This window comes from Oncorhynchus gorbuscha, linkage group LG18 (assembly GCF_021184085.1).
Source record: "Oncorhynchus gorbuscha isolate QuinsamMale2020 ecotype Even-year linkage group LG18, OgorEven_v1.0, whole genome shotgun sequence".
Taxonomy (NCBI): domain Eukaryota; kingdom Metazoa; phylum Chordata; class Actinopteri; order Salmoniformes; family Salmonidae; genus Oncorhynchus; species Oncorhynchus gorbuscha.
Genome location: NC_060190.1, coordinates 1,912,359 through 1,931,315, shown reverse-complemented (window position 1 = coordinate 1,931,315; position 18,957 = coordinate 1,912,359). Strand labels below are relative to the sequence as shown.

Here is an 18,957-nt window from a genome sequence, read left to right as displayed (position 1 = left end):
ACGGTGTAACAGTACTGAGTAGGTCCAAACTGCTCCTACACGGTGTACCAGTACTGAGTAGGTCCAAACTGCTCCTACACTGTAACAGTACTGAGTAGGTCCAAACTGCTCCTACACGGTGTAACAGTACTGAGTAGGTTCAAACTGGTCCTACACGGTGTAACAGTACTGAGTAGGTCCAAACTGCTCCTACACGGTGTAACAGTACTGAGTAGGTCCAAACTGGTCCTACACGGTGTAACAGTACTGAGTAGGTCCAAACTGGTCCTACACGGTGTAACAGTACTGAGTAGGTCCAAACTGCTCCTACACGGTGTACCAGTACTGAGTAGGTCCAAACTGCTCCTACACGGTGTAACAGTACTGAGTAGGTCTAAACTGCTCCTACACGGTGTAACAGTACATCATGTAAACACAGCAAAAAAAGAAACGGCCCTTTTTTAGGACCCTGTCTTTCAAAGATAATTCGTAAAAATCCAAATAACACAGTTTCCCATGCTTGTTCAATGCACCATAAACAATTAATGAACATGCACCTGTGGAACGGTCGTTAAGACACTAACAGCTTACAGACGGTAGGCAATTAAGGTCACAGTCATGAAAACTCAGGACACTATAAAGAGACCTTTCTACTGACTCTGAAAAACACCAAAAGAAAGATGCCCAGGGTCCCTGCTCATCTGCGTGAACTTGACTTAGGCATGTTTGACTTTGGTCCTTCTGTAGCTCAGTTGGTAGAGCATGGCGCTTGTAACGCCAGGGTAGTGGGTTCGATCCCCGGGACCACCCATACGTAGAATGTATGCACACATGACTGTAAGTCGCTTTGGATAAAAGCGTCTGCTAAATGGCATATATTATTATTATATTATTATTATTAGGACTGCAGAAGTGGCCAGGGCAGACAGCACTACAGGGAGACAGGACGGACAGCTGATCATCCTCGCAGTGGCAGACCACGTGTAACAACACCTGCACAGGATCAGTACATCCGAACATCACACCTGCGGGACAGGTACAGGATGGCAACAACAACTGCCCGAGTTACACCAGGAACATCCCTCCATCAGTGTTCAGACTGTCCGCAATAGGCTGAGAGAGGCTGGACTGAGGGCTTGTAGTCCTGTTGAAAGGCAGGTCCTCACCAGAAATCACAATCCCTCCATCAGTGCTCAGACTGTCCGCAATAGGCTGAGAGAGGCTGGACTGAGTGCTTGTAGGCCTGTTGTAAAACAGGTCCTCACCAGACATCACCGGCAACAACGTCGCCTATGTGTTACACCGAGGCCTGTACTCTGGAGTGGGATCGATTTGGAGGTGGAGGGTCCGTCATGGTCAATACCACCAGCCATACTGCTTGTTCTGTGCGTGATTTTCTGCAAGACAGGAATGTCAGTGTTCTGCCATGGTAGGTGAAGAGCCCGGATCTCAATCCCATTGAGGACGTCTGGGACCTGTTGGATCAGAGGGTGAGGGCTAGGGCCATTTCCCCCAGAAAAGTCTGGGATCTTGCAGGTGCCTTGGTGGAAGAGTGTAGTAACATCTCACAGAAAGAACTGGCAAATCTGGTGCAGTCCATGAGGAGGAGATGGACTGCAGTAGTGGCCATACCAGATACTGACTGTTACTTTTGATTTTGACCCCCCCTTTGTTCAAGGACACATTATTCCATTTATGTTAGTCACATGTCTGTGGAACTTGTTCAGTTTATGTCTCAGTTGTTGAATCTTGTTATGTTCATATAAATATTTAACGTTTGCTGAAAATAAAACGCAGTTGACAGTGAGAGAACGTTTATTTTGCTGAGTTTAATTAGCTTGTGTGCTTTTCTCATCAAGGATGGTGTTCTATATGCAGTATGTTGTTGGAGTCTGTAACCATGGTTACCCTTAACAGTTTCTTCCCATTCAGCAGACAGTTCAGTAATAGATCCATGTAATTTCAGTTGATCTGTCTGTCCCTCTGTCTGTCTGTCTGTCTGTCTGCCTGCCTGTCTGTCTGTCTGTCTGTCTGTCTGTCTGTCTGTCTGTCTGTCTGTCTGTCTGTCTGTCTGCCTGCCTGCCTGTCTGTCTGTCTGCCTGTGTCTGTCTGTCTGCCTGCCTGTCTGTCCGTCTGTCTGTCTGTCCCTCTGTCTGTCTGCCTGCCTGTTCATAGAAACACATTGAATAACTAATTTTAATAATTTTATGAATGTGTTGAATAACACATTCATAAAAGTAGAAGCTGGATTGATGGCAGCATTCACGCAAAACTGAAAGCGCAAACCACCACTTGTAATCATGGCAAGGCGACTGGAAACGTGACCGAATACAAACAGTGCAGCTGTTCCCTCCGCAAGACAACCAAACAAGCAAAGGGTCAGTATAGAGACAAAGTAGAGTAGCAATTCAACGGCTCAAACACGAGACGTATGTGGCGGGGTCAATCACAGTCAATCACGGATTACAAAAAGAATACCAGCCCCGTCGCGGACATCGACGTCTTGCTCCCAGACAACTTCTTTGCTCGCTTTGAGGACAATACAATGCCATTGACACGGCCCGCTACCAGAGCTTGTGGGCTCTCCTTCTCCGTGGCCAACGTAAGTAAAACATTTCAACGTGTTCACCCTCGCAAGGCTGCTGGCCCAGACGACATCCCTAGCCGCGTGTCATCTGGACAAGAGGAATACCTTGAATGCTGTTCATTCATGTGGTCTGCACAACGCATCACCGGAGGCAAACTATCTGCCCTCCAGGACACCTACAGCACCCGATGTCACAGGAAGCCAAAAATATCATCACGCACAACAACCACCCAAGCCACTGCCTGTTCACCCAGCTATCATCCAGAAGGAAAGGTCAGTAAAGGTGCATCAAAGCTGGGACCGAGAGACTGAAAAACAGCTTCTATCTCAAAGCCATCAGACTGCTAAACAGCCATCACTAACATAGAGGGGCTGAAAAACAGCTTCTATCTCAAGGCCATCAGACTGTTAAACAGCCATCACTAACATAGAGGGGCTGAAAAACAGCTTCTATCTCAAGGCCATCAGACTGTTAAACAGCCATCACTAACATAGAGGGGCTGCTGTCAACAACCATCTCTGGCCTCTTTAATAAATGGACTTAATGAAGGTATCACTGGTCACTTTAAATAACGGCACATTAATAATGTTTACATATCCAACATCACTCATCTCATATGTATATACTGCTCTATACCATCTGCTGCATCTTGCCTATGCCACACGGCCATCGCTCATCCATATATTTAAATGCACATATTCTTCTTCAATCCTTACATTTGTGTGTAAAAGGTAGTTGTTGTGAATTTGTTCGATTATTTGTTAGATATTACTGTTTTTGACCAAACTAGAAGCACAAGCATTTCACTACACTCGCATTAACATCTGCTAACCATGTGTATGTGACCAATAACATCTGACCAATAACATCTGCTAACCATGTGTATGTGACCAATAACATCTGCTAACCATGTGTATGTGACCAATAACATCTGCTAACCATGTGTATGTGACCAATAACATCTGCTAACCATGTGTATGTGACCAATAACATCTGATAACCATGGGTATGTGACCAATAACATCTGCTAACCATGTGTATGTGACCAATAACATCTGACCAATAACATCTGCTAACCATGTGTATGTGACCAATAACATCTGCTAACCATGTGAATGTGACCATTAACATCTTCTAACCATGTGTATGTGACCAATAACTATGTGTTTGATTTGATTTAGTGAATCTTTTTTAGAAACTGCGTTACTCCAGGCAGCAGATGACGAAGTGAGTATTTCAGGCTTCTCGCGTGACGTATAATGCAGTGGACACACGGGTTTCCACTAGTTACCACAGCCACAATATCAAAATGGACGACATCGAAAAAAATAAAATAATGAAAACGAACATTTGCTTTTTGGTCTTAATTTAGGGTTCAGCATAAGGTTGACAATGTGGTCAAGGTTAAGAATGAAATCAAAATTTAACAAGATAAATAGTAGAAATGAGTGTTTTTTTAAATTTATTTTTATTAATTTATTTATTATTTTTTAACTTTGAGGCTGTGGTAACTAGTGACGACCAACCGTCTCTGTAGCCTGTTAGCCGACAAGAAGGAGAAACATTGAAACTCTTGTCGAACATGTTCGTGTAGCTACACAAATAACACCCCAAGTGATTTAAACACAGTTCTGTTAACGTATCTACTAGTTCATTTAAACGTAATTTGCTCGTTATTAAATTTGCAAATGTGTTACCGAGCCCAGTATTAGGCTAGTCGCTAATGCTAACTAGCTAGCTAGCTAGCTAACATCCCTGACAATGAGCTCACTAAGCTACTCTCCTGCTAATGAAGAGGAGATCTGCTGGACGGAGAAAGCAGCTATGGGGATGAACATTGTTGTAAAAGAAGAAGAAGATGAGGATATTACAGTGATAGGAACGGAAGAAGCTTGTCGAATTAAAACAGAGGAAGAGGGGATAGAGGCTGTCACAGTGAAAGAGGAAGAGGGGATAGAGGTTTTCATAGTGGAAGAAGAGGAGGTAGAAGCTTTCAGAATGAAAGATGAGGTAGAGGAGGATATCACATTGAAAGAAGAAGAACCTTTTGTAGTGAAAGAGGAGGAGACTGAAGATCCGATTAACACCAGTGAGTATTGTCTTAACAGGGGACACACTATGCAGTTGTTGAACTAGGGTGTGGTTTTACATTTACATTACATTTAAGTCATTTAGCAGACGCTCTTATCCAGAGCAACTTACAAATTGGTGCATTCACCTTATGACATCCAGTGGAACAGTCACTTTACAATAGTGCATCTAAATCTTAAAGAGGGGGGGGGGGGGGGGATTACTTATCCTATCCTAGGTATTCCTTAAAGAGGTGGGGTTTCAGGTGTCTCCGGAAGGTGGTGATTGACTCCGCTGTCCTGGCTTCGTGAGGGAGTTTGTTCCACCATTGGGGGGGCCAGAGCAGCGAACAGTTTTGACTGGGCTGAGCGGGAGCTGTACTTCCTCGGTGGTAGGGAGGCGAGCAGGCCAGAGGTGGATGAACGCAGTGCCCTTGTTTGGGTGTAGGGCCTGATCAGAGCCTGGAGGTACTGAGGTGCCGTTCCCCTCACAGCTCCGTAGGCAAGCACCATGGTCTTGTAGCGGATGCGAGCTTCAACTGGAAGCCAGTGGAGAGAACGGAGGAGCGGGGTGACGTGAGAGAACTTGGGAAGGTTGAACACCAGACGGGCTGCGGCGTTCTGGATGAGTTGAAGGGGTTTAATGGCACAGGCAGGGAGCCCAGCCAACAGCGAGTTGCAGTAATCCAGACGGGAGATGACAAGTGCCTGGATTAGGACCTGTGCCGCTTCCTGTGTGAGGCAGGGTCGTACTCTGCGGATGTTGTAGAGCATGAACCTACAGGAACGGGCCACCGCCTTGATGTTAGTTGAGAACGACAGGGTGTTGTCCAGGATCACGCCAAGGTTCTTAGCGCTCTGGGAGGAGGACACAATGGAGTTGTCAACCGTGATGGCGAGATCATGGAACGGGCAGTCCTTCCCCGGGAGGAAGAGCAGCTCCGTCTTGCCGAGGTTCAGCTTGAGGTGGTGATCCGTCATCCACACTGATATGTCTGCCAGACATGCAGAGATGCGATTCGCCACCTTTTAAAGGGGCAATCTACAGACCTCGTTAAAAAAAAAGAGTACTTTTTAAAAAGTGGATTTATGTTTTTTGTTAAGTTTGTATTCAGAGTTCGCTTGTGTAACTCTATAACTTTAGACCGTCCCCTCGCCCATACCCGGGCGCGAACCAGGAACCCTCTGCACACATCAACAACAGTCACCCACGAAGCATCGTTACCCATCGCTCCACAAAAGCCAAGGCCCTTGCAGAGCAAAAGGGGAACTACTACCTCAAGGTTTCAGAGCAAGTGACGTCACCGATTGAAACGCTATTTAGCGCGCATCACCGCTAACTAGCTAGCCGTTTCACATCCGTTACACTATTGCTCTCCGACCGAAGGTCCTAGGATGATAAGTGATATGTTTGGAATCAGATGAGGGAGCAAGCTATAACCTATGTTTTTACCGGAATCAGATGAGGGAGCAAGCTATAACCTATGTTTTTACCGGTAGTCAAACTCTCTTCCCTTTTACAGATCTAAAAACGAGGCAATATGCAGTTTCCTGGCCCTCCCAGAGCTCTACAGTGAAGGAGGACATCAGAAAGACACAGGAAGAATCTAATGTGACACCCGTGAGTCCCAGACAGTTTTGTGGTGATGACGATGCTATTCACTGCGACGTGAAAGACAAGGATTGGTTTCCTAGCAACAGGCTGAAGGCGGAGTCGGCTCCAGAGAGCCACATCCCAGAGCAGAGGGGGAGTGGTGTGAGTACATCCCAGTCACAAAGGGTTTCTGGTTCTCAACATTCCTTCCTTAATTCCTGGACCTCCTCCTATAAATCCATTGGAGGAGAACATCTGAGGCTCATCCAAATACTGATATATGTAAATGTTTTTGGCAAATACAGATGATTCTGATTGGACTTTCTCCTCCACAACATTTATAGCAGGAGGTCCAGAGAATGAGAGGAATCAAGGTAGGTGTGTTTCTGATCTGAGGTTCCTCCTCTTGGACTTTCTCCTCCACAACATTTATAGCAGGAGGTCCAGAGAATTAGGAATCAAGGTAGGTGTGTTTCTGATCTGATGTTCCTCCTCTTGGACTTTCTCCTCCACAACATTTATAGCAGGAGGTCCAGAGAATGAGAGGAATCAAGGTAGGAGAGTGTTTCCCACCCTAAGTTGATTGTTTATTTTTGTGGTTTCCAGGACATGTCTTTCCCTCTCCCAGAGTCCCCAGGTCGTGCCTCTCCCACTGTTGCCTTACTGTGGGGTCTGAAGAGGGTGTCAGTGCGGCTGGTCGACTGCAGGAAAACACCGGGTCTGAGTGGAACTGTGAGAGGAGAAGAAGAGGGAGATTCAGATTCAAGTAAGAACAGTGGTGTGTGGATGAGACTGTTGTATAGCAAGCAGCTCATTAGTTCTGTGGTCAGTGTATTCACTGTTGTAGAGCAGCTCATTAGTTCTGTGGTCAGTGTATTCACTGTTGTAGAGCAGCTCATTAGTTCTGTGGTCAGTGTATTCACTGTTGTAGAGCAGCTCATTAGTTCTGTGGTCAGTGTATTCACTGTTGTAGAGCAGCTCATTAGTTCTGTGGTCAGTGTATTCACTGTTGTAGAGCAGCTCAGTTCTGTGGTCAGTGTATTCACTGTTGTAGAGCAGCTCATTAGTTCTGTGGTCAGTGTATTCACTGTTGTAGAGCAGCTCATTAGTTACTAATAATAGTTCTGTGGTCAGTGTATTCACTGTTGTAGAGCAGCTCATTAGTTCTGTGGTCGGTGTATTCACTGTTGTAGAGCAGCTCATTAGTTCTGTGGTCAGTGTATTCACTGTTGTAGAGCATTAGTTCTGTGGTCTCACTGTTTAGTTCTGTGGTCAGTGTATTCACTGTTGTAGAGCAGCTCATTAGTTCTGTGGTAGTGTATTCACTGTTGTAGAGCAGCTCATTAGTTCTGTGGTCAGTGTATTCACTGTTGTAGAGCAGCTCATTAGTTCTGTGGTCAGTTCTGTGGTCAGTGTATTCACTGTTGTAGAGCAGCTCATTAGTTCTGTGGTCAGTGTATTCACTGTTGTAGAGCAGCTCATTAGTTCTGTGGTCTGTGGTGTATTCACTGTTGTAGAGCAGCTCATTAGTTCTGTGGTCAGTGTATTCACTGTTGTAGAGCAGCTCATTAGTTCTGTGGTCAGTGTATTCACTGTTGTAGAGCAGCTCATTAGTTCTGTGGTCAGTGTATTCACTGTTGTAGAGCAGCTCATTAGTTCTGTGGTCAGTGTATTCACTGTTGTAGAGCAGCTCATTAGTTCTGTGGTCAGTGTATTCACTGTTGTAGAGCAGCTCATTAGTTCTGTGGTCAGTGTATTCACTGTTGTAGAGCAGCTCATTAGTTCTGTGGTCAGTGTATTCACTGTTGTAGAGCAGCTCATTAGTTCTGTGGTCAGTGTATTCACTGTTGTAGAGCAGCTCATTAGTTCTGTGGTCAGTGTATTCACTGTTTAGAGCAGCTCATTAGTTCTGTGGTCAGTGTATTCACTGTTGTAGAGCAGCTCATTAGTTCTGTGGTCAGTGTATTCACTGTTGTAGAGCAGCTCATTAGTATTCATCTAGAGCAGCTCATTAGTTCTGTGGTCAGTGTATTCACTGTTGTAGAGCAGCTCATTAGTTCTGTGGTCAGTGTATTCACTGTTGTAGAGCAGCTCATTAGTTCTGTGGTCAGTGTATTCACTGTTGTAGAGCAGCTCATTAGTTCTGTGGTCGGTGTATTCACTGTTGTAGAGCAGCTCATTAGTTCTGTGGTCAGTGTATTCACTGTTGTAGAGCAGCTCATTAGTTCTGTGGTCAGTGTATTCACTGTTGTAGCAGCTCATTCATGTTAGTTAGCTGTGGTCAGTGTATTCACTGTTGTAGAGCAGCTCATTAGTTCTGTGGTCAGTGTATTCACTGTTGTAGAGCAGCTCATTAGTTCTGTGGTGTATTCACTGTTGTAGAGCAGCTCATTAGTTTGTGTATTCACTGTTGTAGAGCAGCTCATTAGTTCTGTGGTCAGTGTATTCACTGTTGTAGAGCAGCTCAGTTCTGTGGTGGTGTATTCACTGTTGTAGAGCAGCTCATTAGTTCTGTGGTCAGTGTATTCACTGTTCTGTGAGCAGCTCATTAGTTCTGTGGTCAGTGTATTCACATTAGTTGTGTATTCACTGTTGTAGAGCAGCTCATTAGTTCTGTAGTGTATTCACTGTTGTAGAGCAGCTCATTAGTTCTGTGGTCAGTGTATTCACTGTTGTAGAGCAGCTCATTAGTTCTGTGGTCGGTGTATTCACTGTTGTAGCAGCAGTTCTGTGGTCGGTGCTCATTAGTTCTGTGGTGGTGTATTCACTGTTGTAGAGCAGCTCATTAGTTCTGTGGTTGGTGTATTCACTGTTGTAGAGCAGCTCATTAGTTCTGTGGTCGGTGTATTCACTGTTGTAGAGCAGCTCATTAGTTCTGTGGTCAGTGTATTCACTGTTGTAGAGCAGCTCATTAGTTCTGTGGTAGGGGTGTATTCACTGTTGTAGAGCAGCTCATTATCAAATCAAATCAAATTTTATTTGTCACATACACATGGTTAGCAGATGTTAATGCGAGTGTAGCGAAATGCTTGTGCTTCTAGTTCCGACAATGCAGTGATAACCAACAAGTAATCTAACTAACAATTCCAAAACTATTGTCTTATACACAGTGTAAGGGGATAAGGAATATGTACATAAGGATATATGAATGAGTGATGGTACAGAGCGTGTTGAGGTTCAGCGGGGAGGAGATGTTGTTGCCTACCCTCACCACCTGGGTTGGCGGCCCGTCAGGAAGTCCAGTACCCAGTTCAGGGCGGGGGGGACCCAGGGCTATACAGTAGATGGTATCGAGTACAGTATATACATATGAGATGAGTGTGTAGACAAAGTAAACAAAGTGGCATAGTTAAAGTGGCTAGTGATACATGTATTACATAAGGATGCAGTCGATGATGTAGAGTACAGTATATACATATGCATATGAGATGAATAATGTAGGGTAAGTAACATTATATAAGGTAGCATTGTTTAAAGTGGCTAGTGATATATTTACATCATTTCCCATCAATTCTCATTATTAAAGTGGCTGGAGTTGGGTCAGTGTCAATGACAGTGTGTTGGCAGCAGCCACTCAATGTTAGTGGTGGCTGTTTAACAGTCTGATGGCCTTGAGATAGAAGCTGTTTTTCAGTCTCTCGGTCCCAGCTTTGATGCACCTGTACTGACCTCGCCTTCTGGATGATAGCGAGGTGAACAGGCAGTGGTTCGGGTGGTTGATGTCCTTGATGATCTTTATGGCCTTCCTGTAACATCGGGTGGTGTAGGTGTCCTGGAGGGCAGGTAGTTTGCCCCCGGTGATGCGTTGTGCAGTCCTCACTACCCTCTGGAGAGCCTTAAGGTTGAGGGCGGAGCAGTTGCCGTACCAGGCGGTGATACAGCCCGCCAGGATGCTCTCGATTGTGCATCTGTAGAAGTTTGTGAGTGCTTTTGGTGACAAGCCGAATTTCTTCAGCCTCCTGAGGTTGAAGAGGCGCTGCTGCGCCTTCTTCACGACGCTGTCAGTGTGAGTGGACCAATTCAGTTTGTCTGTGATGTGTATGCCGAGGAACTTAAAACTAGCTACCCTCTCCACTACTGTTCCATCGATGTGGATAGGGGGGTGTTCCCTCTGCTGTTTCCTGAAGTCCACAATCATCTCCTTAGTTTTGTTGACGTTGAGTGTGAGGTTATTTTCCTGACACCACACACCGAGGGCCCTCACCTCCTCCCTGTAGGCCGTCTCGTCGTTGTTGGTAATCAAGCCTACCACTGTTGTGTCGTCCGCAAACTTGATGATTGATTGAGTTGGAGGCGTGCGTGGCCACGCAGTCGTGGGTGAACAGGGAGTACAGGAGAGGGCTCAGAACGCACCCTTGTGGGGCCCCCGTGTTGAGGATCAGCGGGGAGGAGATGTTGTTGCCTACCCTCACCACCTGGGTTGGCGGCCCGTCAGGAAGTCCAGTACCCAGTTGCACAGGGCGGGGTCGAGACCCAGGGTCTTGAGCTTGATGACGAGCTTGGAGGGTACTATGGTGTTGAATGCCGAGCTGTAGTCGATGAACATCATTCTCACATAGGTATTCCTCTTGTCCAGGTGGGTTAGGGCAGTGTGCAGTGTGGTTGAGATTGCATCGTCTGTGGACCTATTTGGGCGGTAAGCAAATTGGAGTGGGTCTTGGGTGTCAGGTAGGGTGGAGGTGATATGGTCCTTGACTAGTCTCTCAAAGCACTTCATGATGACGGAAGTGAGTGCTACGGGGCGGTAGTCGTTTAGCTCAGTTACCTTAGCTTTCTTGGTAACCATTAGTTCTGTGGTCAGTGTATTCACTGTTGTAGAGCAGCTCATTAGTTCTGTGGTCAGTGTATTCACTGTTGTAGAGCAGCTCATTAGTTCTGTGGTCAGTGTGTATTCACTGTTGTAGAGCAGACTCATTAGTTCTGTGGTCAGTGTCTCTAGGTACAATGTTTAAGAACCTACTGGACGGTAGGTCTCAAGGTACAATGTTTAAGAACCTACAGGACGGTAGATCTCCAGGTACAATGTTTAAGAACCTACTGGACGGTAGATCTCTAGGTACAATGTTTAAGAACCTACAGGACGGTTGGTCTCCAGGTACAATGTTTAAGAACCTACAGGACGGTAGATCTCCAGGTACAATGTTTAAGAACCTACTGGACGGTAGATCTCCAGGTACAATGTTTGAGAACCTACTGGACGGTAGATCTCCAGGTACAATGTTTGAGAACCTACTGGACGGTAGATCTCCAGGTACAATGTTTGAGAACTGTGGGGTTTATGTAAAACAGGGAAGATCCCAATTGCATATTCTTTGTGTCCTCTGTCTCTCATCCAATGTGTGTTTTGAGAAGGAGATGAGCAGAGTCGACGTGAGGAGTAATTATGTAATTGAGATCTTCCCCCAGAATCCTCCTTATTACTCCATGTGCTGACTGGGACCTGGGAGGCAGCCCAGTTCCAAAACTTCACCAGGTTGTAAAACAAGCCTCGCTGGGCTCCAGATGAATCAAATCCCCTCATTGGACAGAACGGGTGTTCCCATTCAAGACGATGATGTCATAATGGGTGGACTGTCGGCCGTTGCGTTAGTGCACCCATTGGAGCAAAGCATTGACTAAAAGCAGGAAGTGTTCCCATCAGGCTGTGCTCTGATTTGTTGAATCAACTCAACTGACATTACAATAAATACATTCCATTGCATGAGCCACATCCGTCATCTGAATGAACATTCTACATTACCATGGAAATGATCGTATCACGTACGGCAAGAGGTGCCGATGTGTGAAGCCTGGAACCAACAGGACCCTGAACAGCCCCCCCGAGCCATAAGACTGATAAAGAGTTCACCAAATGGCTACCTGGATGATCTGCATGAACTTTGACTCACATCAACATACGCTGCTGCTACTGTTTCTCATCTGTCACTTTATTCCTAGTTATATGTACATATCTACCTCCATTACCCCGTACCCCTACACATCAACTCAGTACTGGTACTCTGTGTATACAGCCATGTTATTACCTAGTACCCCTACACATCAACTCAGTACTGGTACTCTGTGTATACTCTGATGTCTATGCTAATGAGTTGACCGGGGTTAGAGGTTATTCTATTCATTCTGATGTCTATGCTAATGAGTTGACCAGGGTTAGAGGTTATTCTATTCATCCTGATGTCTATGCTAATGAGTTGACCGGGGTTAGAGGTTATTCTATTCATTCTGATGTCTATGCTAATGAGTTGACCAGGGTTAGAGGTTATTCTATTCATTCTGATGTCTATGCTAATGAGTTGACCAGGGTTAGAGGTTCCAATCCCGTTCTATTCAATCTGATGTCTATGCTAATGAGTTGACCAGGGTTAGAGGTTATTCTATTCAGTCTGATGTCTGGCCAATGACTGTGCCAGTATGAAAACACCCCTGAGGAAGAGAATGGTGCTGCTCCAGATGGTCTGCATAGCATTCACACTGAACACAACCACCAATGATTGCATGACATGTTTTTGATGCCATTCTACAACATCAAACTGCCATTATTAGGCTAAAGGTTTCTTCCCACCGGGGGGGATGTTGGGAGGTAGGTCTGGTGTCCCCCAGGGGGATGTTGGGAGGTAGGTCTGGTGTCCCCCAGAAAATGTTGGGAGGTAGGTCTGGTGTCCCCCAGGGGGATGTTGGGAGGTAGGTCTGGTGTCCCCCAGGGGGATGTTGGGAGGTAGGTCTGGTGTCACCCAGGGCGATGTTGGGAGGTAGGTCTGGTGTCCCCCAGGGGGATGTTGGGAGGTAGGTCTGGTGTCCCCCAGGGGGATGTTGGGAGGTAGGTCTGGTGTCCCCCAGGGCAATGTTGGGAGGTAGGTCTGGTGTCCCCCAGGGGGATGTTGGGAGGTAGGTCTGGTGTCACCCAGGGCGATGTTGGGGGGTAGGTCTGGTGTCCCCCAGGGGGATGTTGGGAGGTAGGTCTGGTGTCCCCCAGGGGGATGTTGGGATGTAGGTGTAGGTCTGGTGTCCCCCGGGGCGATGTTGGGAGGTTGGTCTGGTGTCCCCCAGGGGAATGTTGGGAGGTAGGTGTAGGTCTGGTGTCCCCCGGGGCGATGTTGGGTGGTAGGTCTGGTGTCACCCAGGGCGATGTTGGGAGGTAGGTCTGGTGTCACCCGGGGTGATGTTGGGCGGTTGGTCTGGTGTCCCCCAGGGTGATGTTGGGCGGTAGGTCTGGCGTCACCCGGGGTGATGTTGGGTGGTAGGTCTGGTGTCACCCAGGGTGATGTTGGGTGGTAGGTGTAGGTCTGGTGTCCCCCAGGGGGATGTTGGGAGGTAGGTGTAGGTCTGGTGTCCCCCGGGGCGATGTTGGGAGGTTGGTCTGGTGTCCCCCAGGGGAATGTTGGGAGGTAGGTGTAGGTCTGGTGTCCCCCGGGGCGATGTTGGGTGGTAGGTCTGGTGTCACCCAGGGCGATGTTGGGAGGTAGGTCTGGTGTCACCCGGGGTGATGTTGGGCGGTTGGTCTGGTGTCCCCCAGGGTGATGTTCTGGGCGGGGTGATGTTGGGTGGTAGGTCTGGCGTCACCCGGGGTGATGTTGGGTGGTAGGTCTGGTGTCACCCAGGGTGATGTTGGGTGGTAGGTGTAGGTCTGGTGTCCCCCAGGGGGATGTTGGGAGGTAGGTGTAGGTCTGGTGTCCCCCGGGGCGATGTTGGGAGGTTGGTCTGGTGTCACCCAGGGCGATGTTGGGAGGTAGGTCTGGTGTCACCCGGGGTGATGTTGGGCGGTTGGTCTGGTGTCCCCCAGGGTGATGTTGGGCGGTAGGTCTGGCGTCACCCGGGGTGATGTTGGGTGGTAGGTCTGGTGTCACCCAGGGTGATGTTGGGCGGTTGGTCTGGTGTCACCCAGGGTGATGTTGGGCGGTTGGTCTGGTGTCACCCAGGGTGATGTTGGGCGGTTGGTCTGGTGTCCCCCAGGGTGATGTTGGGAGGTAGGTTTGGTGTCCCCCGGGGCGATGTTGGGAGGTTGGTCTGGTGTCACCCAGGGTGATATTGGGAGGTTGGTCTGGTGTCACCCAGGGTGATGTTGGGAGGTTGGTCTGGTGTCCCCCAGGGGGATGTTGGGCGGTTGGTCTGGTGTCCCCCAGGGGGATGTTGGGCGGTTGGTCTGGTGTCCCCCAGGGGGATGTTGGGCGGTTGGTCTGGTGTCCCCCAGGGTGATGTTGGGCGGTTGGTCTGGCGTCACCCGGGGTGATGTTGGGCGGTTGGTCTGGCGTCACCCGGGGCGATGTTGGGCTGGTGGTTCAACTTTGAAGTCTGGGTCTTTGTATATGACCTGTTTTATCTTACCGCCGCATTACTGTCTGCTGGACCAATGGGATCCTAAACAGCCTGCTGGACCAATGGGGTCCTAGACAGCCTGCTGGACCAATGGGATCCTAAACAGTCTGCTGGACCAATGGGGTTCTAGACAGCCTTCTGGACCAATGGGATCCTAAACAGTCTGCTGGACCAATGGGGTTCGAAACAGCCTGCTGGACCAACGGGGTCCTAGACAGCCTGCTGGACCAACGGGGTCCTAGACAGCCTGCTGGACCAACGGGGTCCTAGACAGTCTGCTGGACCAATGGGGTTCTAGACAGCCTTCTGGACCAATGGGGTCCTAGACAGCCTGCTGGACCAACGGGGTCCTAGACAGCCTGCTGGACCAATGGGGTTTTAAAGTTCGGTTCTAAAGGGGTTCTACAGATGTAACAGATCATACAGACATTAGTCCTCATTTGTCTTACCTTGCATCCGGCTGAACAATTATTTTAGGATTATTTTAGGAGGCATGAGTGGAGGAACTTTGGGTCCCAACTTTGAAAAGAGTGAAATGGATACAGGGATAGAAGATAAAATCAGGGTTCGTCAAATCAAATGTTATTGGTTGCAGACACATATTTAGCAGATGTTGTTTGAAATGCTTGTGTTTCTTGCTCCAACAGTGCAGTAGTATCTAACTAAATGCTTGTGTTTCTAGCTCCAACAGTGCAGTAGTATCTAACTAAATGCTTGTGTTTCTAGCTCCAACAGTGCAGTAGTATCTAACTAAATGCTTGTGTTTCTAGCTCCAACAGTGCAGTAGTATCTAACTAAATTCTTGTGTTTCTAGCTCCAACAGTGCAGTAATATCTAACTAAATGCTTGTGTATCAAACAGTAAATAACTAAATGCTTGTGTTTCTAGCTCCAACAGTGCAGTAGTATCTAACTAAATGCTTGTGTTTCTAGCTCCAACAGTGCAGTAGTATCTAACTAAATGCTTGTGTTTCTAGCTCCAACAGTGCAGTAGTATCTAACTAAATGCTTGTGTTTCTAGCTCCAACAGTGCAGTAGTATCTAACTAAATGCTTGTGTTTCTAGCTCCAACAGTGCAGCAGTAGTATCTAACTAAATGCTCCAACAGTGCAGTAGTATTAACTAAATGCTTGTGTTTCTTGCTCCAACAGTGCAGTAGTATCTAACTAAATGCTTGTGTTTCTAGCTCCAACAGTGCAGTAGTATCTAACTAAATGCTTGTGTTTCTAGCTCCAACAGTGCAGTAGTATCTAACTAAATGCTTGTGTTTCTAGCTCCAACAGTGCAGTAGTATCTAACTAAATGCTTGTGTTTCTAGCTCCAACAGTGCAGTAGTATCTAACTAAATGCTTGTGTTTCTAGCTCCAACAGTGCAGTAGTATCTAACTAAATGCTTGTGTTTCTAGCTCCAACAGTGCAGTAGTATCTAACTAAATGCTTGTGTTTCTAGCTCCAACAGTGCAGTAGTATCTAACTAAATGCTTGTGTTTCTAGCTCCAACAGTGCAGTAGTATCTAACTAAATGCTTGTGTTTCTAGCTCCAACAGTGCAGTAGTATCTAACTAAATGCTTGTGTTTCTAGCTCCAACAGTGCAGTAGTATCTAACTAAATGCTTGTGTTTCTTGCTCCAACAGTGCAGTAGTATCTAACTAAATGCTTGTGTTTCTAGCTCCAACAGTGCAGTAGTATCTAACTAAATGCTTGTGTTTCTAGCTCCAACAGTACACTTCCCTCCCCCTTAACATGTATTTATTAAATTTGTTTTAAATTTTACCCCCTTTTTCTCTCCAATTTCGTGGTATCCAATTGTTAGTAGTTACTATCTTGTCTCATCGCTACAACTCCCGTACGGGCGCGGGAGAGACTAAGGTTGAAAGCCATGCATCCCCCTGAAACACAACCCAACCAAGCCGCACTGCTTCTTCAACACAGCGCGCATCCAACCTGGAAGCCAGCCGCACCAATGTGTCGGAGGAAACACTGTACACCTGGCGACCTTGGTTAGCGTGCTCTGCGCCCAGGCCCGCCACAGGAGTCACTAGTGCGCGATGAGACAAGGATATCCCTACCAGCCAAACCCTCCCTAACCCGGACAACGCTAGGGCAATTTTGCGTCGCCCCATGGACCCAGAGCCTGGATTCGAACCCAGAGTCTCTGGTGGCACAGCTAGCACTGTGATGCAGCGCCACCCGGAAGGCCCCTTAACATGTATTTTTAACCTCACGCTTAATGTTAAGGAAGTCCCCAAGTTATGGAAATCTGCTTTTGTGCTGCCTCTCCTGAATGGTGGAGATCCTTCGCTACTTGACAGCTATCGACCCATATCAAAATCGTCTGTACTGTCAAAGGTCCTGGAGTCCTTACTTAGTAGGCAGCTGAAGGCCTGCCTCCAAGAAAACAACATCTTAAATGGAATCAGGTTTTAGTTCTGGCCACAGCACCGTTTCAGTAACATTGAAGGTTTTAAACGTCATCCATTGTGCTCTTGTCAAAAAGTTACATTCTGTTGTCTGTCTTTATTGATTTGTTGAAGGCATTTGACACCGTGGACCATGCTGTGTTGGTGCAAAGGTTAAAAATTATATGGGTATTACTGGTCATGCTCTAGATTGGTTAATAAATAACCTATCAAATTGTACACCATGTGTAATGGCGGGTGGGTGTAATGGCGGATGGTTGAGTCCATAGAGTTGTGCTCAGGTGTTCCGCAAGGTTCTATTTTGGGCCCACTGTTCATGAACAGCGGATGTTCATTTTGTATATCAACAACATTGGGGATCATATTGAAACAGCGGATGTTCATTTTTATGCAGATGATACTGTTCTTTATTCAAGTGGTAGTAGTTTATCTTTAGCTTTTGAAAATGCCCAAAGAGCATTTAACACCATACAACAGAATCTGTATGATTTTAAAGCTAGTTCTGAATTCGGGTAAAACCAAATGCATGATATTTTCAAATGCCAGGCATGTTGCTAATCATGTCATCGCTACATTGGATGGACATACGATAGAGCAAGTCAGTGTACAAATATTTGGGTGTGTGGGTTAACTGCCTTGTCAGCTCGGGGATTCGATCTAGCAACCTTTCAGTTACTGGCCCATGTTATGTCAAGGAGAAAACCCTTTATAAATAAAGGTTAAATAAATAAAAAAATCTAACAGTTCAAAACAATAACCAATGCTAACTAGCATCCGCTAACACACCTGTAGACTTCCAGTAATTTCACTAAAACGAGTTGACTGTCTTCATAGGAAGACAGTTATTTCATTCAGGTCTCTCTTTTAAATAAACACTCTATTTATTTTTGGCAGGTGAAAGAACAGACTCAGAGGAGCCAGAGACGTCCAACCCAGCAGGACAACACCACTGCTCCCACTGTGGAAAGAGTTTTTCCCGGTTAGGGTCCCTGAAAAGGCACGAGATGATACACACGGGAGAAAAGCCTTTCCACTGCTCCCAGTGCGGAAAGAGTTTTGCCATGTTATTTTGCCTGAAACGACATGAGATGATACACACAGGAGAAAAGCCATTCCACTGCTCCCAGTGCGGAAAGAGTTTTGCCCGGTTATGGCAGCTGAAAATGGATGAGAGAAGGCACCGAGGAGAGAAGCCTTTCCGCTGCTCCGATTGTGGAAAGAGTTTTACCCAATTAGGGGGCCTGAAGGAACATGAGAGAATGCACACAGGAGAAAAGCCCTTCAACTGTTCCTTTTGTGGAAAGTGTTTTTCCCGGTTGAGACACCTGAAAACACATGAGAGAATTCACACAGGAGAAAAGCCCTACCACTGCTCACATTGTGGAAAGAGTTTTACCCGGTCGGGGCACCTGAAAGCACATGAGAGAATTCACACAGGAGAAAAGCCCTTCCACTGCTCCCTGTGTGGGAAGACTTTTACTCAGTTAGGGGGCCTGACAAAACATAAAATATTACACAAAGGAGAGAAGCATTTCCACTGCTCCCTGTGTGGAAAGAGTTTTATCCAGTTATGGGGCCTGAAAACACATGAGTGGACACACATAAAAGAGAAGCCTCACCCCTGTTCCCAGTGTGGAAAGAGTTTTACCCGGTTGGGGCACCTGAAAACACACGAGAGAATTCACACAGAAGAAATGCCCTTACACTGCTCCTTGTGTGGAAAGACTTTTATTCAGTTACTGGGCCTGAAAAGACACGAGTGGACGCACATAAAAGAGAAGCCGCACCCCTGTTCCCAGTGTTCAAAGAGTTTCACACAGTCAAGATACCTGAAAAAACATGAGCTGACACACTCCGCGGAGAAGCCTTGAAAGAATCCACATTGCAGAGAAAAATATATATTGGAAAGATATTTACCTAGTTAGGGAACCTGAAAGACCACGAGGTAACAGACACATGGGGAAACACCTTACCACTGCTCTCAGTGTGGAAAG

At 46.8% G+C, this 18,957-nt stretch overlaps 1 protein-coding gene across 2 annotated transcripts; it reads left to right on the top strand.

Moving 5' to 3' along the window:
* The first annotated feature begins 4,059 nt into the window (after window positions 1-4,059).
* On the top strand, window positions 4,060-18,910 carry LOC124002715 (zinc finger protein OZF-like). Of its 2 annotated transcripts, none has more exons than XM_046310410.1 (4): window positions 4,060-4,656; window positions 6,160-6,257; window positions 6,837-6,996; window positions 17,858-18,910. In XM_046310410.1, the coding sequence occupies exons 1-4, from the start codon at window positions 4,329-4,331 to the stop codon at window positions 18,832-18,834; spliced, it is 1,563 nt and encodes a 520-aa protein (XP_046166366.1). In that variant the 5' UTR covers window positions 4,060-4,328; the 3' UTR covers window positions 18,835-18,910. The 2 variants fall into 2 exon arrangements, with proteins under 2 accessions (XP_046166366.1, XP_046166365.1); XM_046310409.1 differs by having other exon boundaries at window positions 4,061-4,656; window positions 6,160-6,392.
* Window positions 18,911-18,957: the final 47 nt, after the last annotated feature.

Coding starts and splice junctions, on each gene's coding strand:
- LOC124002715 (XM_046310409.1), top strand. CDS start 4,329: ATGAGCTCACTAAGCTACTCTCCTGCTAATGAAGAGGAGATCTGCTGG. Junction 4,657..6,159: donor TGAAGATCCGATTAACACCA/GTGAGTATTGTC, acceptor TCCCTTTTACAG/ATCTAAAAACGAGGCAATAT. Junction 6,997..17,857: donor AGAGGGAGATTCAGATTCAA/GTAAGAACAGTG, acceptor TATTTTTGGCAG/GTGAAAGAACAGACTCAGAG.